The sequence below is a fragment of the Accipiter gentilis genome, chromosome 18 (genome assembly GCF_929443795.1).
Source record: "Accipiter gentilis chromosome 18, bAccGen1.1, whole genome shotgun sequence".
NCBI lineage: Eukaryota > Metazoa > Chordata > Aves > Accipitriformes > Accipitridae > Astur > Astur gentilis.
Genome location: NC_064897.1, coordinates 5,490,474 through 5,516,980, shown reverse-complemented (window position 1 = coordinate 5,516,980; position 26,507 = coordinate 5,490,474). Strand labels below are relative to the sequence as shown.

The 26,507-nt window shown below is 35.7% G+C and overlaps 1 protein-coding gene across 7 annotated transcripts in view; it reads right to left on the bottom strand.

Annotated features, from left to right (window-relative positions):
- CCDC91 (coiled-coil domain containing 91) overlaps nucleotides 1–26,507 on the bottom strand; it is a 155,093-nt gene that overhangs the window by 10,025 nt on the left and 118,561 nt on the right. For 6 of the 7 annotated variants that reach the window (XM_049821940.1, XM_049821939.1, XM_049821945.1 and 3 more), the window contains one exon: nucleotides 22,288–22,401. In XM_049821940.1, coding sequence (XP_049677897.1) covers nucleotides 22,288–22,401 — 114 coding nt within the window. Of the gene's footprint in view, nucleotides 1–19,417; nucleotides 19,627–22,287; nucleotides 22,402–26,507 lie in introns of those variants that run through there. The other variant, XM_049821944.1, reaches the window with a different exon arrangement.

Here is a 26,507-nt window from a genome sequence, read left to right as displayed (position 1 = left end):
TAAAACACACCAACATGTTCAGTATCAATACATCCTGCTTCTCTTTCTAAATAATAATAAAAAATATTATAAAAAAAATCAACAACCTATATGACCACCTTGTATCCTTCTCTTGTTTAATGACTGAAGAGTATTAGATACACTACTTAAAAATTAGGAAAGCAAAAATCAGTTCCACTACTTAAATAACAAAACAATTAAATTTGTTACCTGCACATTAAATGACAAATGCATATATTTGAATTAATGACTGAGTAGAACAGGGAATTATTTTGCAGACTGCTTCTAGTGCTTATAGACTACAGGCTAAGTAACACTGGCTTATACTGGGCTGGTTTCAGATAAACCCAACTTCCCACGTGTGATGTCACACAGGACCAATTCGTATTTTCCTCTGGGCAAGACAGTTTCTGCTAGTTACGAGAATGAAAAAAAAAAAAAAAAAAAAAAAGGCAAGAAATTATCTGAGATGGACACGAAGCACAGAGATACTGATCATCCCCTATTTATTCAAAATATTTTTACGTTATTCCTGTTGATACTCAGCACCTTAACTCTCATTATGCTTCTATGAATCCTATCATGGTTGTTTTACAAATGGAGCCATGCGAGTGAATCTATGCTGTATGTGTTTCCTAAACAAGACCTGATTCCACCCAGCACAGAACTCAGCAGTGTCTGCAAAATCTCTAAATGATAAATGGTTAGCATTTGCTTCTGGCAAGTGTCTATATAGCTTCTGATATACACTAGATTACAGTCCCCACAAGGTAGGCATAAAGCGAGTAATAATCACAGCGTAACAGAGGGCCAAATTCATCAGATCACCTCCTCCTATATGGAAGAAGGAACTAGAGACATACAACAGCACCTAAAGGATTTGTAAGAAACTCCAACTGCTTTCTATGCGAGCCGGTCAGATTCCCAGTCCTCATAGAGGGTGAAAGTCCTTAATAGTGTTTGGGTTTTTTTTTAATCCTGAACTGTTTTAAGTACCCAAGTCAGTCTTAGGCACCATCACATGCTGTTTTAATATGGCTACAAATGACTTGGCAGAGATTACACAGGCTTCTGTGGAGCTTCATAACCACAAATTACCATATCCCCAGGAATGCGCCTGAAGACTATCAGACTATGCTTCCTGAAAAGCCCTGAGTGCAGAGCTGGGTGCTAGATCTGGTACCAAAGATCTGTTTCATTTGTCAGTATGCATAAATGTTCCAAATTAATCCAGGGTAAGCATGTCTGGTTAAAAGCAATAGCAATCTTCCTACATATAAGAATTGCTATTGTTATCAAACCAAATAAAAAATGTTATCTGATGGGTGAGTCATGCTCACAGAATTGCCTTGCAGTATTAAGATGATATCTACAGAACTGGATTAATTAAGCCTAACTGAAAAGCAAACAGCAAAGCAAGGCATTAATAAGAACAGTATTTTTTATTACTGTGAGAATGTATTTTACACTACCGGGAATAAGTATGTAAAATAGATATAATCATTGCATCTTAAGTGTTTGCAGTGGATACAAACTGAAAAAAATATCCTAATAATGTGCATGGCTGGACAACCATAGGGTAAATCTTTCCACAGTTGTGTAACTGCTACTCCATTGCCATGACTGCTTTCTAAATAACTGTATCTAATGTGATTCTTCATTAATAGGAGATTCACCAGGAGCACAATTGCCTCCAAGAAGAAATATAACAGGTGGTTAATAATACACATCACAGAAAATCACTGTTTTAGACTGGGAGGTGAAAACCAATGTTTTATAGAAAGCTGAAACTACAGATAACGTAAGGAGTCAAAATAGTTATTCTACTTAGATATCAAGGATAGTGGAGTTATGTCATGATTATCTGAAGGTTCCTGTGAAATTGTAATACTATATGCCACTAGCTATCTCTAAAGCAAAGCGTCCCCTAACAACTCACTGGAATTGGTACGCACTGAAGTAGCATGAGAAAAAATCCAACCTCTTAGTTTTGAGGAACACTTGATTTAACAGTCAGGTTTTCAGTTTTCATTTTAATGAAACTTTAACTATAAGATGCAACAGGATGAAATAGGACATACTTGAAGGCATTGGCAAAGATGATATCACACGACATACAGATATCTTCCTAAAATTACACTGCAGATTAAAGTTGATCTATTCACATGGGGAAGTTCAACAAGGAAAATCAGCCTGCAGTGAATCTGTGACAAATCTAGCATTAAGTCAGTGGTAAGCATATATATATGCCTTAAAATAAGTAAGCATTACGCTTCAGGGAACAGAAAATTAATTTTCTACTATTCAGATAGGCATTTTTGAGACCACACTTATTACCGGACTTCTCCTTCAGTACTGAGGGGACTGCAGCTCTTGCTAATTCTTTTTACCGAGAGACACATTTTACTGGAAACCTCAGCTGGGAATTTGAAGCCAAACTACTGCAGCAAAATTCAGGACAGCTGCTGGAGAAGCATTTCATAAAGCTGCAGCTACAACAATGTCATCAAAGACAAGACCTCCTTGTTTCAAAACATACACAGATTGAGCACCCAAGGCTCTCAGCAGGTCATCACTTACAATACCACAAGCAGAAGATTCTAAAGGAGGAGGAAGAAATCATCAGCAAAACATAATAATCTGCAGGCTTTATGCTCTACACAACTCCAAATTAATTCTGCAACTGCCAGCCAGTGGAGACTTCTTAACAACACAAGTAGACTATATTCCCCAGAGCAGCTTCCTTTGGTTACTAGACTAGCTATTCTGCTTCTTTTACAGATGCAGATTCATATTCACGCTTTGGAGCGAAACAACATTATCAAGGACATACAACCGCAAATAGAATAGTAGCTTTTTTACCTTGGCAATACCTTATTTTACATTATTAAAAAAAAAAGACGGGAAACTTGCTAAGCTGAGCAGGGAGGAGGGGGAGGGCAAGGGAGGGAAAAAATACACTTGACCAAATAATGAGTCAGTAGTCTACAGCCAAAGCAGAAAAATAACAGATATATAAACTATATATATAAAAAATATAAAAGTCATTGAAGCATCTTGCTCAATTTCTAACACATGGGTAAAGACTGCTTGATCTTTTTATTATTCATGCTGACTTGAATACAAAAAGTAAACAGGAAAGCACATTGTGTTGCTTCATCCATCTAAACTTACTATTGCTGTAGGTAAGAAAATTTACTTCTTTACGTATTTCTCTAGCTTCATAGACAACTTAAGTCTCAAATTTTGACCCCAGTGGCTTTGCTGCAGGAATTCAACTGCAGGCAATAATAATAGGAAAGATTTCATCAAAACACATATGGTAAGGCCAACTTTCCCATTTACTTTTAAAAAAATAAAAATCAAAGTGCAGCAGAAGGGTAAAAACCGTAAAAGAAGAGCAAAGAAGCTGCAAGATTTGGGATAAAAATAGCTTGAAAATGTCTGCATATAACCAGTTCTGAAACATTTCCAATAATTCCCCAGCTAAAAACCCAACAAAAAAAGTAAGCGGATTAAACTACTGAGGGTAAAGTATCTCCACATAAAAGGAGTTGGGTGTAAATGAGAAGCAGTACAAAAAACCAAACAAACACTGAACTCTCAATATTCTTCCACTGTAGAAAAACACATTTAGGAACAGAATAATCCATCCTTATGCACAACATTATCTACTCATTCTATTTGTGCAATGAACAAAAGAAAAATATAGTTCCTTCGCAAAGCTATACAGCCAAGAGAATCCATTAAGTAATGGGACTTTGCAGTTGCCCTGCAATTTCTGTAGGCTTATCCTATCCTGGTACATGGACAGAGGAATTCTACAGACCATGGGGTTGGTTGGTTGGTTTGTTTTTAAATTAAGATGCTTGTGAGCTCTGGATGAACATCCAAAACAAATCTGGAAACCACAAGAGTGTCCTTGCATGTCAAGGAAACATAATGGAAAAAAAGGCCTTCTGTAGTCTGTCCTTGTCTCTTTGGGGCTCAATTCTAATATTATTAAAATGGTATCACAGAAATCTAGGGATGGAAAAGACCTTGACCCAACTTCTGATCATTGCACTGAGAACTCACAATAATGGCAGAGTGGAACAATTGCCTCTCCTCTCTTGCAGTTTGACAGCCTTGCAGGTAGATGCCAAAATGCCCTTCCTGAGGCACGTCCATCATTAACTTTCTGAGACTCTTTAGGATCCCCTTGGTGCCAAGAGAATGGTACAACAGGGACATACAGAAAGTCAAGAAGTTGGCCTATGACTAAGAAAATAAAACTGTGGATGATTTGCTTAGCCTTAATTAATCCCATTTGATCATATTGAACAGATAAAACTTTGCTCCTTGTACAAAGTAACGTGGATTACACTAACTTAAAAAAGAAAATTTATAACTGCTGCTGTGTTACCAAAATACCTGATTATGCATACTTACAAATTCTGAATTAAGAAGTGTCAGTAAAATACAAATCATTGGAATACAAATTTGGTTACAAGCATATAGATGATTTTGAAAGAAGACAGCAAATGAATAAAGGTTTTGTTTTAATAGGAGTGACAGCTGACCTAACTTTCTCACTAGGATGGTAAAATAAAGGTATTCATGTTCATTCATACACTAGGATCCATAGTTTTTTCTGTTTTTTTTTTTTTGTGTTTTTTTTTTTGTTTGTTTATTTAATTAGCTTGTCTTAGTCAATCCAATGCTCTCATGAAAATGCCTATGGACAAGAGTCACAAGCTGCATTAAAAATGAGTAATTTCACACATCTAATTAAGAACTGAATTTTTTCTCTATTTAATCTCAAAACAGATTTTGATAAAGTTGTACAGAACACAAAATGACCAATCTCAAAACAAATGATCTGGTTATAATTCTCAGATTTCCAGAAGTACACTACAAAATACTGTTCAGTTATAACACTGAAGGATTAATCAGGAATAATACAGGAGAACCTCGCTTAGAGGGGACCGGAGGTGTGCAAGGATGCATCACTTCCTCTTGTCACACACAGCCTTCCTAATGGACCACAGAAAGAAGTATGGAAGTCTCTCTTCTGTTTCCTTATCAAATACTTGCAGAACAGAGGGATCCTGGATGACAGATGTTGCGTTTCCCTGGACCTCAGGTGTTGCTTAATCACCTAATGATGTGAAAAACAGCACCACTATCCACCGATGGATACATCTGGGTGACATTAGTACAGTGTACACTGCAAATCTTTATTAATGTGAACAGTCTATACCCACAGGGCAAGTTGAATGATGATGTGATAGCAGACCAAATCCAAAATTGATATACCTCTTAAAGTAATTACAATGATGCACGTTGGATTAAAATCACAATACATCTAAATCACAAGAAGAGTTTCAAAATAGTGTAGTAACCAGTCATCTCACTGTTGAACATTATAACTCATCCTGTTATTTTTCTTCCCCCTTTTGGCTTTGATGGCACAGTATTTTCTCAGCAATAACACCACTTGATTTCAGTTTCAGCTGGAATCTTGCCTGACTAAAGAGTACAGGCATAATCTCGGTCTTTGTAGATTTATACAGTGAGGCACAAAAGGATATATGAAACAGTTCTAACTTAAGTAAAGAATTTCAAGCTCCAGCAGTTTTACTCTAAAATAATTGCAAACCCCATACGATAGGTATGTTTGTAGTTTCAACTAAATTGCTTTCATCAATATAAACGATTAGGCAAGGAGTTTGAAAATTATTATTTTGGTTATTTAAGAATTTCCTTTGGATTTTAATGAACCTAAGTGGCAGAGAACTGTATTTTTTCCCCTTTCCATTTTTAAAGACAGAGTACTGTAATTTCCAGGAAATTAAAAATTCTCTTAAATGCATGTTTCAGTGTTGAAAAGTGGCAGAAAAATGCCGTAAGACCCTCTGAAGAGCAATGTCTAATTGGATCTATAGATTGCAATACTACATTCCTTCATCAGAAACTACCAGCTCATTTTAATATTTAGAAACAATCATTTCAAAGCTTATAGAGACTTAAAAGTTCAGGAAAAACCGCCAAGCTCGCTTCTGTATCACATGCAGTACGCTGCTTCAGCGTGCCTTATTCACAGAGGAGGAAAAAGAGCCAGGTGCACCAACTCATCTTACACTACAACTTTACATAAATCCCTTACTTAATCCTTTGGATTTATACTACTTTTTGAGTTGGGTAAAGGGGCAGTGTGAAAATGTTCCTAAAGCCTCAATGTAAATGTTTCTTTAATCCTATTAAAGCCACAAAACAGGCCCAGCTGAGGGAGCAGGAAACCGGGCTGAGGAACTCCCAGTGACCCCATCACTGCTGTCTCTCTTGGCACTGACCTGCTGGTCACAAGTTCATCCCAGGCACAGCACGGAGGCGCTGGTAGCAGCCTGGGTCAGGACTTTGATATGTAGACCCCTGTAACACGTATGTACGTACCAGGCGGTGGTGTGTTTTGTAGTAACGTGAAGTTTCGCATTGGTAACTTCAAGCTGAATTAATAAAATAGTTGATACAGAAATAGAAGATAGGATTAAACGTTTTTAAATGCAACTTTGTTGCATTACACAGAACTTTGTTCCCCAAACATGACACTGAATTCAGCCAAAAATGATACAGCTTTATGGCTTTTCTTTTAAAGTCAGAAGAAGGGGGAAAAGTTAAAAGAAAAATACTTAAGGTGACACCACACTTTAAAAACTGGGAAACTGGTCTGTTAAAATGTGTTGGTGGTAACATTTAGGGTTTGGACTCTCATTAATGTGGCCCCAGGGAAAATATAAACACTCTTTCTGAAATTAAATCTTGAGTTTGCCCACCGCAGTCTTGTTTTCAGCTTCAGCTGCTGGCACTTCAGCCTGCAATTGAGGCCTTGCATCAAATGCCAAGCCAAACACTCAGGAACAAGAATGGTAATGACACCCTATTTTGTTCTAAGTCATATTAAAATATAGCAAGTATTAAAAAAAATAAAAATAAAAAAATCACTCATTTGAGATTAATAACTTAAAAGAAACTGATTTTCATAGCCTCTCCCACTTGCACTTGCCTTCAAATAATAAACCTTCAGAAGAAAGCTGTGCTTGACACTTGAAATCAAGCACACTTGCAAAACAATAACACATATAAAAATTCTGATAATAACCAGCTAACCCTGCAGGGCATAAGTTTCACCTACAAGAGTTCAAAAATAAATTCTCTGGTTTTGATGCATGATTTTGCAAGTGACTAAACACAAATTGATCAATAAATGAAAGCCACCAATCAGTAACACAAGTTTTTCAAGAAAGGTCCTTCCTATTCACAGCGATAAGATATACTAGCATCGTAACTCTGTTACTGAAACATTTCATACCAGCATCTGTTTAAGTTCTCTCTCTTATTCCAACCTTCTTTTCCTAAATACGCTGCATTCAAGGTGAGAGTGTGCTGCCCAGCTATTATTTTTCCCCTCTCTTTCTTCTGAGACTCTAGCAGTAGCTCTCTGTAATCTCACAACGTGGATGGATCGAGAGTACCTGATGAAATGTAAGATGTATCCTCTGTCCCAGGTAAGGAATTGGGATCTCTTGCCCAAGAAGGGAATGGTCAGCCCTCCCCATCCTATCCCCAGCTTCTGTAATGTCACAAGACACATAGATACTATCCCCTATATGGGAAAAAATGCAGTCTGGATCTACATGGGATGTAAGGAGCATCTTATATAACCACTGCTCTAATACACTTTTCCCAGATGGGAATCTGGGTTGCAAATTAATCTGACTCGGAGTAGACTGCAACTGTGTCTCAAAGCAGTGCTTAAAGATAGCTTACCTGCCGCTGGAGAACTGGAAAGTCTGAAGATTGTGAAATCACCAATTTACCAAGGAGACAGAGGAAAGGGTGTGCCAGGACCTCTAACAGGACTCATTCCACTGCTAACACACAGTGGTCACTTGAAGAATATGAGATTATGATATACTCTAGACTTCTATCCAATATACCGAGTGAATTCCAAGATTTTTTGTGGGGGTCTTTATTTTGAAAAGTAATTGTTAAAACCAGCTTGGCAATATGAGTGACAAAGTGTGACCAACTAGGTGCCAATTCATGGCCTAGCCTACTTCACTGTGTAGAAACCCCCCACTTTTATTTGCAGACTTCCTAGGTTTTGGTCTGAAAGCACTGGATAAGCAGATGCTGCATGCTTGTTATGCCTTTCCTGTAGTATATAATTGGAAAGAAGGCAGAGTGCTGGATTCTCAATATTGTTCTAAGATATAGCTGAACAGGATTGGCAGCAAACACTTTTTAACTATGCAAGCACATCAGTACTCAACATGAACCCTATCAGCGCTCTTCTTGGAACCATGAAGTCAACTATACAGTTTAAAAACCTGCAGATTATATATGTACAGTCTGGTTACTGAAGTTACTGTAGTATTTTATGGTAACAGTTATTTTCTGTTCAACCCAAGACACTAGTAGGTATTTTAGAAGCCTTTCGAAGCATATCATTTCACATTCACACACAGTATTTCTGAAAGGCAGGTAAAGGGTTCCTTCTTTTACTCCACTCATCTTCATGCCAGTCAATTCTATAAATATATACTTTACTAGAAATAGTGAATAATTTTGCAAGTTTACTTAAGATTAAAAAAAGGACTGGATGGGTACAGTTGGGAAGTTTAGGCAATATAAATAAAGTAAAAGAGATAAGTTATGATCTAAGTGTGATTATCACCACAAGAATCTGAGCTCTTTAGTGCAATTATAATGGATTTAAAGCTACATTAGTATTCAAGTTTCAAGAGGAGATTTTGCTGAGTTGCAATGGTTACTGCCAATAGATGTATCGCCAATGTAAATACCATCATGCATGTATAGAAGCACAAAGAGGAAAGCAAAGGTGCAGTCAATGTGAGAAGGTCAAGGAATTCTCAGCTAAATAAAGCTGAGAGAAGTTACCTATACAATAAATGTCTAGAAGGTAACCAATTTAATAATTTCAGGAAAGACAGAATATAGATAAGCAATAGCTGAACTCCACGTCAACTCTTAGTTGGACAGAAAGCCAAAATGCTATAAAAACTGCTTTAATAGCAGAAGACTGATGTATGGGTAAGATAAAAATGCTTGCAGCCTGGTGTCATTTCTTCAGTGGCAGAAACACCAATTACATATATAGATTTTTCTACAGAGATAATGTCACCTTTGAAAGTAGAAAATTAAAAATCATTAACAGAGATAGCGAAAAAATTTTCTATTGAAGTGATGTTTGGAGGTGTTTTCTGGTAATAACACTGTTTTCAAATGACTTTTTATAATCACAGCCAGTTTCAGCTACCAGACAGACTTCTTGTTTCTCTTCTACTGTGCTGATCTTCCCCATTAATTTGATCTAATTCTTATTATAAAAAGGGTTAAAAACTACAAGGTCCTTATGGAGACTATATGGCCTATATACTAAGGCATTTTTGCCAATATTGTAAAGAACTAAAATATTATTTCAAATGCAGTACTAAGATATATAAAGGGAGAACTTCTAGTCTGATTTGTTTAAGAAAAACCTCATTGATCATTTTCTGTGACAATTTTGATAGATAAATAACAGAGCAACTACATAGAGGTACACATATCTTCTCGTATAGCCAGCCCTCAGGAGTGAATTACAGACAGTTCCTCAGACAATTTGAAGAACCAAAGGAATTTGCTGCCTCTCCTTAACAGGGCGGACAAATCTAATAAAAGTGAACATTTACCCTGAACATCAAGCATTCTTTTGTAGCCTTTACTTTGAATAATTGAATGCAAGATATTAGTTTTCACCACAAAATCTTGTCCTAAATTATTAAAGGATGAATGTTTAGACAGAGGCTTCTTTCTAGATATCTTCCAAAACTACCTCTTTGTGAAAAAGTTTGAGATGTCTTGTCAAAAAATGTTGCCATCTTCACTATCCCAAATTACTATTATTTTTTAACTGATGAATGTTATTTCAAAAAACAGCTAAGTCCTTAGAAGACTTAGTCCTAACAAACTCTGGCCTGTTCCAGTATTAGTAAAATGTGCTGATAAGAAAAACCACTCTTCCCCAAGGAGTATGAACTGAGATAGGAGGTAAGCAAATCTGAAAATCTAATTTACAAATGAAGAATGAGTGGGCATTTATACTTCTTGACTCTACAGATTATTTTAAGAGTGATTTTTATGTAAGGTATCATTTGTTTAGTATCAGGAGAAATACCAGCACTTCTTTTCAGTTTTAAGTCCCTTCATTACCTTTTTCCATTTCTATTATTGTACTTTACTAATAAAAGTGAGTTACCACTGGTTAGTTCTTTGGTCCTGAATCTAAACAAAGCTAAAAGTGCAAAATCGGAATTGAAAATACTTGTAAGAACTTGTTTCATAGTAAAAAAGAACCCCAAAGAGATGCACAATTTACATAATAAAGGCACAAAAATATTCACTGCCCCGCTTTGCTGGACAAGTTCACAATTGTTGATTAAAAGCCAGATACAGAAAGCCCAACCCACAGAGTAAGTTACTTTTTGCAATAGAAGTCAAAGGCATAAACCTAAAACAAAATTATGTTTGACATAACTATGACAACATCTGGTCATTCATATTTCACTTTAGAGACTTTACATGTCTTTTAGCACATCGCTGCCCTTAATAGACCATGCTTTTCTGAACTGACTGATGATTCAGGATACCAACCAACATCACCTTTAAAAAAAGGCCTGACTTTGTTAAATGTTCGGTTAACAAACCAAAGTTATATGTTTCAGTTTCTGAAATCAGAAACTGAAAGCTCAACTGCAAATCTTGGTCTGAACACTAATACATGATAACTGTTCTGCATGGAATGTTTGTCATCACCCATTTCTATGATTTTTATTGCTCTTAGCGCATTTCCTTTATTGCTTTTGTAAAGAAATCCTCTTTCTTCTTGTTCACTTTCCTTTCTGCACTGTTAGACAATTTGATTTATTGGGGAAATTCTGTGTGTTAAGCAGTAAAAATAAGACTTGTAGTTCCAGGTACATTATTACTAGAATCACTTGCCTGTAATAACCTTACTCAGATTTTAGAACAGTTACATGATGTTGACAGTACACATGGAGAATCATTAATAAAAACATGCAGTTGATACTTGGGCTTAGATTTTTTTTTTTTTTTTTAAATAGAATACTTCAGTTTTGTTTTGAAAATATTAGATACTTCTCACCTCTAGAACTCCTGATCTTTTAAACTTTCTCTGATCTATAAGCAATAAAAACAATTATCTGTGGTGTCAGCAAAAACAAGTATTGAACATAAACTACTACTACACTGTCTTTTATAAGCATATGACTCAAATAATAGCCAGGTGATGGGAGTTGAGAAGACAGATAGCTTTGCAGAATATCCATCCACCCATGTATTTCTGATTTGAAAGAATACAATAAAGGTATTCTCTGTGGACACTGCAAAGAAAGTATTTCACATATTAGGAAAAAAAAGCTATGTAGATAACAAGGGTTACAGGAATTGTAACGTAGATCATCTTCCACAAACTATATTGGTAAAGGTGCTTTCAAGATAGATTTTACAGGCTTTGCAGCCTATCTACAAAAACAACGGTAAAAAAAAATAATCATTTCTAGAAGTGCATTCATGATAAATCAGATCTGTATGACTATATGTAGGTAGGAAATATAACACATGGAACTTCAAAAAACTGAAATAGGATTTTGTACCGTAACCAAACCCAGTGTACCAGATAGAAGACTACTCAAAAGGCCAAAACAAAGGTTTAGTTGTTTTCTTCAGACAGAATAAACATTCAAAATACACTCCACAAATCTAGTACATTATTGCAAATAACCCTGATACACAAGAATGGCCATGGAGGAAATTAGCAGTGTTAATCTGACTTATAAATATTTACTGCTGTCTTGGGTATAACTTGATCACTATTTTTCCTCCTTAAAAAGCACTGTGGCTACAACTCATCTGTGCACAGAACAAAACACACAATTCCCTCTCCAAATGCTAAATACTTGTTTCTTTCCAGAATAATCGCACTGAAACTGGGAAAATGTATGACTTGCACTTTAAGGTACAGCCCAAGATGAGCTGACCCTCTATAAACATCATTTATTAGGGTAAACACTAGTATTTTCCAGATATTCCAAGTCTTTTTCAGACAAGAGCAAAAATATTTCCAGTTCTTCCTAGTTAGGTGGTAAATAGCTACGCTGTCTGTCCTAGCACATACCAAGACCCCATAGAGGTAACGTCCCACGCATCCCGCGGGCTGGACAAAACTGCACAGAAAGCACCTGGTCAGGGAACTCAGGAAACGAGCCTGGAATTCTGGTTTCCAAAAGTAATTGTATTATTGCCAAACTAAAGGAATAATTTCTCTATACAAAGCCAGAAGAGAAACTTGCCAGCTTTTTCTTCGCTTTACGGTAAGGCAGATATGGCTTATACCAGCTGGCCAGTGATTCTTAAATAAAAATAAAATACGGTTGTCGAAATAGGTCCTTAGTTTCCATAATATCAGAAAAAAATATCTATTCAATACTAAACCCCAAAAATATCTCATTTGGATATTCGCAATTCTGAAGTGTGCATTTATTTTTTTTGGTACATATTAGTCAGAGAAATGCAATGTTTAGTTATGCTTTCTTCTAAAGGTTATGAGGCACAGCTGCACAAATCCTATGGGAACACACAGTAGTACAGTGAATTTCATTACAATGGTTTTATCTTTGCTCCCAGCTTCTGTCCCTGAAATCGGGATGGGAGTGCATTTGAAACAAGTGTCTGCGTTTTTCAGGGAAACACGGGCTGTGTAAAAACAAGTCTGTCATTCAAATGATTACTCAAGTCCTAACATGTCAGCTTTCCCCTGTAGGCCAAAATATGCCCTTTAAAGTCAAGAAGAGCTGTGTACAATGTTGCAGACAAAATGTGACTGCTTAATATAATTAGTTTTGTTGTCAGAAAACAAGCAGTAAATTTTCCTGAAGGAAGATGAATGTCAATGTAAAAAGGAAAAATTAAAATTTCCTTGCTGGCTGGCTATGTGGGTAGCAGTTCAGGAACTAGAAATATAAGAAATGCTTACTCTAAGTACTTATTTTATGAATTAAATCTTTGTCATTTAGAAAATTTCTTTAAAGAACCTATTCAGAACAAGATTTATTTGGTAGAAACCTTTCTGTCTTGTGGCTTACTTTCTCCTATGTATGCCAACTACAAAATTTTTTTTTTTCTCTGCACAGCTAATGGTCACAGAAATTAAAAAGTACATAAATAATAGGCACAATATTAGAGTACTACATTTTTGTCAGCTATAAACCTGCAAAGTATAACATACTGAATGAATATTGTTTGAAGCACTCAATAGCAGTACTCAGCAGTACTGTCAGACAGTAAATTACTGAACTATGAGATATATAAACAACTTTCAATCTGTAGCACTGACAATGAAAAATACTGGAATTGGACAACAGAATACTTTTGCAGACCACCATTCCACAAAATTTCCTAACATTTGTGTGATTTTAAGAGTTAACAATGCCTAGCTTTTAACAAAAGGCAAACAACATTTGCAGATTATGTAGAAGAAGCCTGAACACTGTCCAAGTCTGAAAAAAAAAAAATTAAGCACGGCAAAGAATTACCTGACCTTTCTAACAACAAATAACTGGAAACAGATCTTAGTTTGAAGTACAGTAGTGACCAATTAACTGCTTTGATCATTAGGATTTTTATAAGACACCTGGAAATATTTTGGTTTTTACTTTTATTGACTTTAGCCTAACTTAGTTTTTGGACGGTTTACAAGGACACGGGCAACAGGAAAAATCACACTTCTGTCTGAAAGCTTCATATCTACTTGTACGTAACCCTTAAGGTGACCAAAACTGAAGTGCATTTGTCAAAACAATTCAAACCATTACGCTATTTCTGTCAGTTTGCCTACTGTTCACTTACTGATGGAACAACAGGAGACCGGAAGGCAAATTGTCTTGCTTTCCTCAGTTTGGCACGAGTCAAAAGAGTGGCTAACTGCTGCACAACACAGGAGTTAAATTCTTCCTTTCCTCACTGATAAGGCAGGTATTTTAGACGTTGTGAGACCTCACTTACTCTGAGGTAGCCGCTGGCAGAGACGCGGGCATACACAAAACAGGTAGGAAGCAAGTATGACGGGGATATTGTTGAACTTTCTCGTGCAACAGAGTGGTAGATATTAGGAGGAACTAACACTCAGCCTGAAGTCAGGTGGCGTTCCAGTCTGTACAGATGTCGCCTCTGACAGACAGACATATACTTGCTGAAGTCAGTATTGCACAGCAGCTTGAAATTGGTAACATTTAAATGATCTGATGTCCTGAGTTAGGAGCCTAGAAGAGCAGATTCTTTGAGTGACCGCTTTCCAGGCGGAAGATATCCTTTGGGAGCATAAATATTCCTTGAGTCCATCTCCTGATGTCATAATAAAAGAATTTTACTGTTTTTTTTTTTCCTTGTTCTTTCTAAGGAAAGCTCAATGCAGCACTGTGTATTTTCCTCTGAGTAAGGCTGCCTTCTGTGCAACTTTCGTACCTCAGTAAGGAACTGTATTTTTTCAGTTGTGGCACTAAGCTTACAATGAAAGTAATTTTGAAAATGGCTCCTGGGAGGTATTTTTTACCCTAAAAAAAGCCTCATTATTTTCCACCTAAAAAAATGGTGTAACCATGATAGCTACATAGCTTGTGGGATCCACAGCATGAGTAGCATGAACGAGGAACCAAACGGGGATAACTACAACAAGCTCTACATGCTGCTGCAGCTGCTGACCAAAAGAAGATGACAGCTGTGAGGCTGACAACTTGGAATAATAGCAAATGCATTTATTCATCTAATCTTGCTGCGGTTCTATATCTTCCACTGAAAATACATATAGTATACGGGGAGTAAAATTGCTGAATTCATAGGAACACTTATGGTAATCCTCCCGAACGCAGATTCATAGAGTTGGTCAGAGATGTTATCTCCACTCTCAAAGTAAATCTCATTTACATTGCCTAGCAAGACATATGCTTCATGAAAAAATGTATTCCAGGAAAATACAATAGCTAAAGCAGGCTGTTAAACTGATAAGCTTTTGTTAAGGTCGTTATTTGTCTTCACTCCTAAAAACATTTACAGAAATGCTTTAAATTAACATTTGACTCTCCTGGCCTGGATGGTGTGCTGAAGGCATGCATATTACAAGTAGTTTTTACTTTTAAGTACCAGGTCTTAGTTTCATAATTTCATTTAGAAAAAGTCTTAATGAAGTCCATGTATGTATTACTTCATGACATGAAAGCATAATGGATTTATTTAGAGCGTGGTTCTTCAAGCTTCCTGAGACAATTAAAAGCAGAAATATTTGAAATTAGACTTTGAGTCATAATTTAATTTTTAGCATCCTACCACTTTCCACAAATCCCTTCTTTTTTTTTTCTTTTCTGGTGGACACAGAAGAGTTGATTGCACATATGCCAAGCTAAGAACTCAAATCAGATTATGTCCATATTTAGTACTGAAGCAACAAATTGTACATGAGTCACAGGTAGGTCCTACAAGTGTGGCAGCTGCTGCTACTACACTGGGCTCCTTGAGGAAATGGAAAACAACCAAGTGCCTCCTTTTGTACTTCCCTATGACACAGCACACAGCCAGTGGATTTGGCATTTCTTACAGACATCACCTTCATTTTTATTTTTTTTTTTTAAAAGATACAGTTGTGTAAATTATTTTTACTCTCTATTCACTTTGTTTTCATAGCAAGAACATAAGAATAGGCTGTACACAACATGTCAGTACGTGTCAGACCAAGGGCCATCTAGCACAGCATCTATCTTTACCAGAGGCAAAAAGCAAGCACCTAGATGAGTATAACAGAACAAGCATGCACTGATGCAGTCGCTACCTTAGCCAGAGCAGAATACGTTTGCATTTAACCACTCCTGATGGAATTTTCTTCCAATACATTTATCTAGTCTTTTTTTTTTCTTTTTAGAAAGAATCATTTAGGCTTTTAGCATCTACAACATCTGGTGGCAAGGAGTTCCATATTATGGGAAGAAGTATATCTTCCTGCTTGTTTTGCAGGTGACATCTAACTGTATTTACTAGACCACTTTATAATCATTAATGTCATATTTTAAGTATTGCTGATTGCAGAGTTTGATGTAGAGAGTGACGCAGTGTTCAAATGCAAACATGTTTGCATGCAAACAGAATGAACTTTGTCATCAGAAGAGACTCTTTTGTATTGACCAAGTTAGAAAATAGCAGTTTTGAGGCTTCCAGTAAAATAAGATCACAGCAACCTCTTGAAACAGACACAATACAGCACCTATCTTAAGAGACAAACACTTCTGAATGCTTGTATTTTTCCTTTCTTTTTATAAAGAATACTTTTACAGCAACGATATCTAAACAAAAACCATCAACATGATGAAGGAAAATTCAACTGTGTCCACAAAACAAGTAAAAAAAAAAAGTATAACAAGTATTTCAATTGCACAAAAGATCAGGTCAACTACAAAGTAGGGGGTAAAGCCAAGACATGCTCTTGTGTACTGCTTCTTCATGACATATGCAGAAACCAAAACCATATGACGATTTTTTTTAACAAGAAATTCCAATAAAATTGAAATTAATGGAAAATATTAACTTGCATCTTTGGAAGTGCCAAACATCTGTTTCAGAGAAATCCCCTCTTAAGTATTTAAATGACGTCTTTCAATTAAGATGAGAAAAAGTTATAGAAGTGCAGAGAGTACCACAAATGGTGCAAGAGTTATGAGTTAGCAATATAACAATGGTAATTTTGATAGCGTATCTTTAAATATAAAAATCAATATCAAGCAATAATTGCTTTATTAACACTTTATAAACTGAGACATACCTAGTATTTCCATACCTTAAGAAACAGAAACGGTAGCAATTAATTTTCAACCTGTCTTAAAAAAAAATAAAATCATATTCTAGTTTGAGTGATTTTTTTTTTTGTACTGAACTCCTCATGTTTGTATTTATTCTTCCCTGCAGCAGCCATGTGGATTCAAGTGAATGAGAATTTGAACATACTATTAAATACAACTAAATCAAGTTCCTCTTGTGACCTAGAAAAAGACGAAATAGAATAAAATATCCAAACCAAAAATATGTTGCAAATTTGTAAATAATACTAAGTTCCTTAATATATGGTTGGTATGCTGAAGGCAAGGGAAAGATTAAAAATCATTCACACTTAACTTCATGCTAAAATGTAATTTAATGCACTTTCTACTTGAACATTCTCTGAAAAGCAGCTTTATCCATTAAGTTGGGAACTAAAATTGTTGAGGGACTAAATGATGGGGACTAAAATTCATTGTTATTATTTTTGAGCTTCAGTTACACTAAGTATTTAACATTGTTGCCCTAGTACATGGTTCAGTGTTTATAAAACTAGCTCTATATGGTTGTGGCAAAACACTGGTATTTTAAAGATTAATCATCTGCATTTTAAATCATAAACAACTAAATCTCAGTCAAAGGTTAAAAAAACATAGCTTTTAAAAGAAATAAAGGTCTGAAGCAAAGTGACCTACAGAAAGAACTACGTGGGTCCTACTAAAAGAACCTTTTTTAAACATAAAAGAATTAGAACAGAATAATGATCTATAACTAGAAATACAAAAACAGAAGGGCATTTCAGATGACACATGGAGAATATATTTAAATTTACCTTCAGTATAAAAAAAGGTGGTGGAGGGGGAAATCAAGCAAGATGTGCTCTCACCTCAACTGAACGGAGGTGACACTAAGCATGTGATTGACAGATGCTCAGTGCAACACATCTTCATGCTCTTCAACTTATTTTAACCTTTAGTCTCTAAGACAGCAGATCCAATAGATGTATATGCCCATCCAAATTAGTCAAATTTCTCTCAAGCTATTTTTCCTATAAAATTTTAGATATTGGCACAAAAATTTCTAGGATAAATACAGGATTTCAATAGTTTTCCAGTGTTTTGGAAACAGGAAAGTAGGAAGAATATAAGTTAGGATCTCCTCCTCTTGGCTTAATTTTAAACAAACAAACAATAAAGGTTTTATACACTTTATACATGAAAAGTTGGTAGAAAAGATGTCAATAAAGAAAAACTAGAGGAAATAAAAATTTCTGCACCAAGATATTTCAGTTCACACTGGATCTAATCTATTCCAAATTAATGTGAAGTCATCCTTTCAGAAGCCAGTTCAATTCTTTATTTGACACTACTGGAAATAATTATTTTAAAACACATAGTGCACACAGTACTGTAGACATTGAAAAGTCAACCACAGGAATGGAAAAAAATAATTAAGCACAAAGAGAAAACAGTGCATAAATGTCTTGCACAAAATCTAGTATGAATAAGTAACCATAAAGAGAAAAAAAATGCAAGTAATTAAATTATTTAAAATATCGAATGACCCCACAGTAAAAAACCCAACATGGATAACTGAAAGAGTAAGAATTCCTGTAAAATAACTAGGAAAATTCAATTAAAGTTCTACATTCCGGCATAAAGCTGACATTTTTGAGGCACTTGTATTCACACCAAAATCAAATGGGACTTTTACTGTTTATTTAAAGGCATACTGGATAAAGCTCCTTACACAAAAAGGTTCATAAGACTCTTCATTGGTGATTACAGAAAGAATTTCCAAACAATTCCATACACAAAAATAACAAATATTTACACTAAGGCCACATTACATAAGAGAATGAAACTTAGAAGGGCACAAATCTCTCAACTTTGTGACCATGTTTTAATCCTCTGTATGGATGCAGAACAAACTAATGCAAAATTATTACTACAGTATTATTTTGTCTCCTAATACTTTTACAGATATATACAATGGACAGAAACACCAACTATTGGGAGAGTAATAACTGCACTGCTAGGACTCAATGACCCTCTGCTGAAGAAAGCAGTAGAGGAGCAGAAGTGAGAAGTGGTTGACCTTGTGACCAGAGAACTAAGCTAGCAAATTTGTTAGGAGGAAAAAAAGGCCCACACTGCCAAGGATCATCCTGGTCCCTACAGTATCTCCACCTGAACGGCAAATTCATGAACTGACTGATTCCTAATACAGCTCATGCCATAAATTGGAAAAGGATTACTCTAAGTGCTTCAAAATGACGCTTCTATGACCACTTGGGAAAAGAATTACCTATAACAGCAGAAGACTGGTTTGATAACCCCAAAAGTCCATTCCAGTCTTATAACCATCCTATTCCAGAAAATCTAGTTATAAATAAAGTGCTTTCAGAAGCCAATGTGCAAAATCACACAATCTGACACAGAATGAATAGAAACCCCCACAACCATCACTACATGTTTCTTTAAACAAACCCTGGACTTGTGAAGTATCATATCTTGGTCAATAATTACTAAATTGCTGGGGCGATTTCTGTGGTTCAGTTCTTGCTTCAGTTCTTACTGACGAAAGACTAATGAGAGACTGTGATAGAAACTTTAAGTTCTCTTTTGAATCCTGAGATGCAGTAGGTTAGACTGTTTCAGAACATGTACTTAGTACCTGTCAGAATAAAGATGGTTTGAACTTGACCTTAAAAAAAAAATAATAAAAAAATAATCAAACTTCATATTTCCTACTGTTCCTCCACTCCCCTACAAGATTTTAAGTTTACTGATCATCAGGAATGTATAATAAAGAAAAAAAATTTAAAAATGGTTAGCTAGAATATAACTGAAGTCAGTTTTCGAGCTGCAACACGAGATTTCTATGGTTTATTTTCAATGTATATGTTATGTTGACACAAATGACTTCTACAAATAATTATCAAATCAATCTATTTTTAAAAAGACTTATTCCCGATCAATTCTTTCTAACTCAAAGTAAAAATTTACTATTATATATAGTACCGTGTAATGCTCGACTACATTTATAATGTACTGCAAAACTTGTGGGATTGTCAGATCCAACTTTTATAAACTGTTATAGAAATTCTTCTAAGAATCCAAGCACAGATACATCTGTAAATGCTCATTAATATTTTAAAATATTTGTAGCAAATATATAACTGGCCCAACGTGCAACTAATTTTCTTAAACTGATTTAAACTGATTTCACAGCTATTATACTTTTGCTAAAAGAAAGTTTTAATGGAATAAATGACTAAGCAAGTTACAAGCTACTTTGAAACCTTGTATATAGTAAGTTTACCATGAGGGATGAAATGTACTTTGTACTATTACAAAATAAGCTGGATAAGAATCTGTTTATGAGTCTTTTCCTGAAGCACTTAACCACTGCTAACCAAGTACAAATACTGTTGTGCCCATGTCCCATGGTTTGAAGGACAATACAAACTTATTTTCAAAACAGTGATGATGAAACATATATGGTGTACACTACCTTTGCAAGGGTGTAAGTGGGACTCCCTGCATCACTCAAGAAAAAAACCCATCACTGAATCTCAGCCAGGAAAGCGAGCCATTTTCCCCGAGTTCCTTCCAGGAATTCCTTCCACAAGCTGTTACTTTTTAGTATAGCCCATAAAGTATATTTATTACTCTGACAGGTGCATGGGCTTTGACCAAGGTCCATTTACTCTGCCTCTTATGTAATCATATAGAAGCCACTATGCCAAATGATTTGGAGTTAAAACCATCTTCCACTCTCAACTTAAATACAGATAGACTTCATAAATCTTATGCCAGAAAAAGCTAGCTGTCCATACATATGTTTGGGTTTTGTTTTTTTTTTTTATCAATAAGGGAAAAAAGTTGACTGAAATACTTTGATATTCAAGAACTCGATGAAATGAATGGAAATGATGCTCCTACTAGAAAAGCCAAAGAGGATTTTGTTTCTTTGAAGATGGTATTTTCATTGTTTCACTGATTTATGAAAACTTCACAACAAGAAGAGACATTAACAGTGGTCAGACAATGGATAATGGCAATGAGCTCCAACTGTGTGTGTAGGTGGAAATAAAGTGGAAGAAAATCTCCATTCCTGACAAAAATGGAAACCTAAGAGATTAAGGACAGGTAAGTTGCTCTTGATGTGCCTGCAGGAAACTACCTGTCAATTCAAAATGGTGTGATCTAGCTGTCAACAGTGATGAGTCTGCATTAGATGCACTAGATGATCTGCATTAGTGGTCCTATTAACCAATTTACTTATGATACAAGCTATTTTAATAGTAGACCCATTTTCACTTTCCCCACAGCTTATCCTTTGTAAATGACCAACTTCAGATATCAATAAGCTCAAACACCCTTATGGATCGTGTTTTGCCCTGGACATCTGTTTAAATGCCTTTGCCAGTAAACCTCATACTGCTAAATGGAAATTTCTCCACGCACAGCATAATGGAAGAGAGCTCACCCAACATTAATCTTAACTAGTACTAGAGTGAAACTTCTGAAGTTAAATCTTATTTCCCATACTAATATTCAGCTCATAAAAGCAGGGAAAAGAAGAGGCCAAACACATTATTTCTACTTCCTTCTCAGGACAAGATTACCAATTAGATTCAAGCTTAGTGATTTTATTTATTGAGAATACTGAAATCACTGAATTTGATCTTGCACTGCTACTGCCATATGAAAGAGGTTTTTTAAATTTTTTTTTGGTTTTATTTTTCTAAAGAACCTCAAAGGGGAGAAGTGTGTTATTTTTTCTCCTCCTACTGAAAATGAATCGAACTGTCTTTTAAGTTTCATTTTACTGTTTATACAAATGAGTATATATAAGCATTAAACTGCAAGTATATGACATTAACAGAATAACTGAACCCAAGTTTCAGAACATTACAACATTTCATAACAAGAACAGCGCACTGACTATAAATCATGCTCAATAGAACACCAATACATTTTCAGGCTGCCATATAATATGGGTTGAGAACATAAAATAGCATGTGTTATTGATATTGAAATACTTTCAACGAACAGAACTCAGATCACAATTTGAATTTGACAGACTGCATTTATGCCCCAGCTTTAAGTTAGTGTAATAAGAAATACTGTACATTTCAACCCACGTATTCATTTCTGCTTTTCGGCTTGTGATGAACTGACAATTCTATAAATATATATGAAGAAATATATCATAGTAACAAATTGTTTGAAAAAAGGAGTGACGAATCTGAAGATGTAACTCCTGATTCTGTGCCCTTGTGCATTTTAAGACAGGATTAATAAACTTCTCCAATTTCTCACCGCATGAAGTGAAACCCATTAGCCACTGGTAACTCACCCTTTTCTGCTCTTTAATATATTCCATCAGTTCCTCTCTTGTCCTTTTCACGGCTTCTTCAATTGCCTTTTCACTTCGTTTTTGCTCCTCCATTAATGCTTCCTTGACAATTTCCTTTTTAAAAGGAAAACATGAGAGTGTAAATATCACAAGTATTTCACAAATGTAATACAGGTCAACCCTTTCATGCCTACTAAATTTTTATCATGACCACACTCCTTTCTTAGTGACAGTTATCCTAAATGTCTGCAATCTCTTCACAAAAATTTATAAATTCAGTACTTTAATCACTAAAGGGCCTAGAGAAGAGCGAAATAATCACTTTAAAGCCGTGTTAATAGGTACATAATGTTCCTTGAGAGCAGAAGAAAAGGAAGCAATACAGGTATTACATTCCAACTGAAGCAGGGATGTACTAGTTGCTATTAATAGAACAGAACAGAATAGACTATTTCAGTTGGAAGGGACCTACAACAATCATCTGGTCCAACTGCCTGATTGCTTCAGGGCTGACCCAAAGTTAAAGCACGTTGTTAAGGGCATTGTCCAAATGCCTCTTAAACACCGACAGGCTTGGGGCATCGACCACCTCTCCAGGAAGCCTGTTCCAGTGTCTGACCACCCTCTTGGTAAAGAAATGCTTCCTGATGTCCCATCTAAACCTCCCCTGGCGCAGCTCTGAACCATTCCCAACGCGTCCTCTCACTGGATCCCAGGGAGAAGAGCTCAGCACCTCCCTCTCCAGATCCCCTCCTCAGGAAGCTGTAGGGAGCCACGAGGTCGCCCCTCAGCCTCCTTTTCTCCATACTGCACGGCTGTTCAGAACTTACATAAGGGCTGTTCTAACATCGCAGTAAGCAGAGTCCTAATGACAATAAATTTGTTTCCAAACCTTGGGAATTGTCAGGGACACTCTGTACACAGCAGTAAAAAGCAACAACGGATACCACCCCTCCACCCCCACTCCAAATTAGCATTACCTTACACCAAATCTGATTCAGTACTAGAAATGCATCACAGTAGAGAAAGCCAGGAACCACTTCTGAAAACACTTCTATCACCTCCAGTAGAGCTTCTCTGTGTAAGTTACCAGCTCAGGAAACAACTTCCCGGACCAAAGCCACTGTCCTAAAACTTAAGTCCCAGCATCCCAAAGCCACTCATGCAATAAGTGATAACATTGTTTAGCCAAGTGTTTTGCTTCTGAAATTCAGGAAAATAAAGTGACAAACACAAGATTCCTGAAAATGAACCATACCAAAATGTAACATTTTCAGAAAGCTACAAAACATCCAGTAAAAATAATCACACAATGTTAAATGATTTGGAGGGGAGACCGAGGGGGAGACGGAGTGTCTTAGAAATCAGAAATACTAGTGCACCTGTAGAACGAAGCAGGGATTTGTGACATGTGCTTCTATTAACAGGATCACCAAGCTTACTTAGTGCGTTCACATTTAGCATAAACAGTAAGATATAATCAGAATTTCATAGGATGAAACTTGCTTTTCTTTTTAAAGAATACAAATATGCCATATTTGTATTCCTAATAGCTATTCAGATATATTACGTCAGAAAAAAAAGGTTTGGGTTTGGTTTTTTTTGGGGGGAGGGGTGGTGTTTTGGTTTGGGTTTTTTTGGCAAGAAGCTCCACAGTCCTTCAAAAATACATGCATAAAAACTGGCGAAAAAACCCTGGTAACTGTTGCAATACTCATAGCAATTGTAAATAATGTTGCTATGTTATTTTTTTATTATGGGCCAAAATTCACCTCCCCTGTTACTGCACCACAGCCATGCACCACAGAGAGAGCTGAACTCAGGATCCAGTGCATAACAAAATGAGTGGGTAAGCGAAACAGACAGGCCATGTTGCAGCTGCTCTGAGGGAGGGTTTGGAGGGCAGCACATGGAAAAGACGAATCTCAATTTCCCTATAAGTGCAGACTTTTACAAAACTCAAAGCAATGCAGCTGTGGAAAAATGGAAATTTAAAAAAATTGAAATAATAGAAAAAACTATGGTTCAAAAAGGAACACGCCAAGACTTCTAGTGTATTTACTCACATATATGATTTTTTTTTTTTAATCAAAACTTTTTGAAAATGAGAAGTAAATATACATTGACCATCCTCCTTATTACTGTTCACCGATTAGACATAACACTGCATTACTAGCAGGTGCTGAAAAGGTTTGTCTATAGGTTTGCTTGACTGCAGAGTAATACAGACATTTTATGATACATATTTACAACTAGGATTTGTGGGAGAGGGGAAGGTTGGTCTATGGTTTTTCCTTCCCCTTCCTCCCCCCCCGATCTCTACTGGTCAAGGACCAAAGGTCTAAACAAAGTTCAAACTCTTTCTTTTCCTATATGCTACACTATCAGATGTGATCCATCATCCATTATTAACTAAATATTAAATCAGAATAATGCCTACTAAGCAACACAGTTTCTACACAGACAGTAAAACTAAAAAACATTTTTCACCACTTCAGTAAGAAAAAAGATAAAAATCAAGGATAGCTTAATTTATTTTTTTGGATTTAATTATTCACAGGCTTTCAGGCTCTTGCCAAAATGACTGAGTCTACCTTGTACATACACTGTCGAGTTTAGAAGACATCAATTACTTTGCTGCAGTACTTAAAGTATTGAAAGTATTCAGTTAAAGCGCCGTGCTTATTTATATGGGAATAATGACTGACATAAGGAGAAATACATAACTTTACAAACATTTGTGAGATAGAATGACAACCATTTTATTGCTGTCTTTACTGGTTTAAGAAACATTTGTCAACCTAAAGCGACACCTGCTTTAAATACAGAATCTCAGAATGCTAACTTATGGATTCTTGGTGCTTTACTATTCTGTCATCTTTGCAGAAAGTATTTTTGCAGGAACTCAACGGTACTGAATGGATTCACTCTGGAGAACAGGTGCAATTCTAAGGTTTTGGAAGTAGAAGACATTTATGAAGTTACAAAATTCATCTGTACATGTAAGAGTGGCATTTAACCATATGCTATTAGTGTACAAAATGAAGAATACCACCACTGAATTGGACCAAACCCCATTTTTTTAAAGACTCTTCAGTGAAAGTGTTTCAACTGAAAAAAGGAAATGTTATTGTCTTACGTTTCGCTATTTACTCCTTTTCAGCCAAAACTGAACAGTTTCTGCAAAACTATGCTTCTGCTATATTTATAACAGAAAAAGTCTAAAATCCCAAATTTGAAATGCTCAACAATGTAGTCCCCACTGTCCTGGAATACAGCAAATATGAAAAACCATGGTTGTGAAAAGTGATTATCATTTTTTGTACTTTAATTCAGTTTACTGAAGAAAAATCCTGAGACAAAGGTCTCTTTCACTACAGAACTCTGGCAAGGCTAACAGAAAAAGTAGCAGAAAGTTACATATTGTAGAAATATGCTGTTCTTATAACTATATTCTCATGCCAGCTTAATTTGTCCAAAGGTCCCAAAATAATGTCTTGTATTAGAATGGAAAAAAATCCCATCATTTACCCCATTAAACTCTTAAAAGCAAACAACAGAACTGATAAGGTGCTATATATCTTAGTATGTAGAAAATTTTACATCAATAAAATACTTACAATCAATTAAAGTATGTTAACTTTCCTTGGTATCATGCTACTTGAAACACTGTATGAGCAAAAGTCCAAATAACAATACAATTAAATTCTACAAGTCTATTAAAATAAACCGCAAGAAAATAGAAACCACCAGCAATACTTTTATGGAAAACTATTTTATTACACCAGGATTAAAACAGAAAAAATAAAATTGGAAAGACTTCTTTTCCATTTACAACGGCAAGTTCCCAAAATTAAAACCAGTATTAATTCTCTGAAGAATATATTGTTACGGATAACAGTGAAAGCAAAGTTGTATAACAGCCTGTTTAGGCAATATGCAAAGCATACCATAACTATGCTAGTTTTTACTTTTTGTTACCAATACTTATTTCAAGAGCAACAAGGTGCTAAAAAAATATTTTCTAACATTGTATACCCTTATTTTTTTACCACAAGGAACAAAACATTACTGATTACTCCTATACTATTAAATAAAGAAGTTGCCTTAACTTTTTACTTACTTGGGGTTTTTTTTCCCCCTTTGTCACATTCACAATACTTACTTACAAAGTAAGAGTTTTATAATGAGATCCAGGGGTCCTCTTAGCTTCCCTAGAA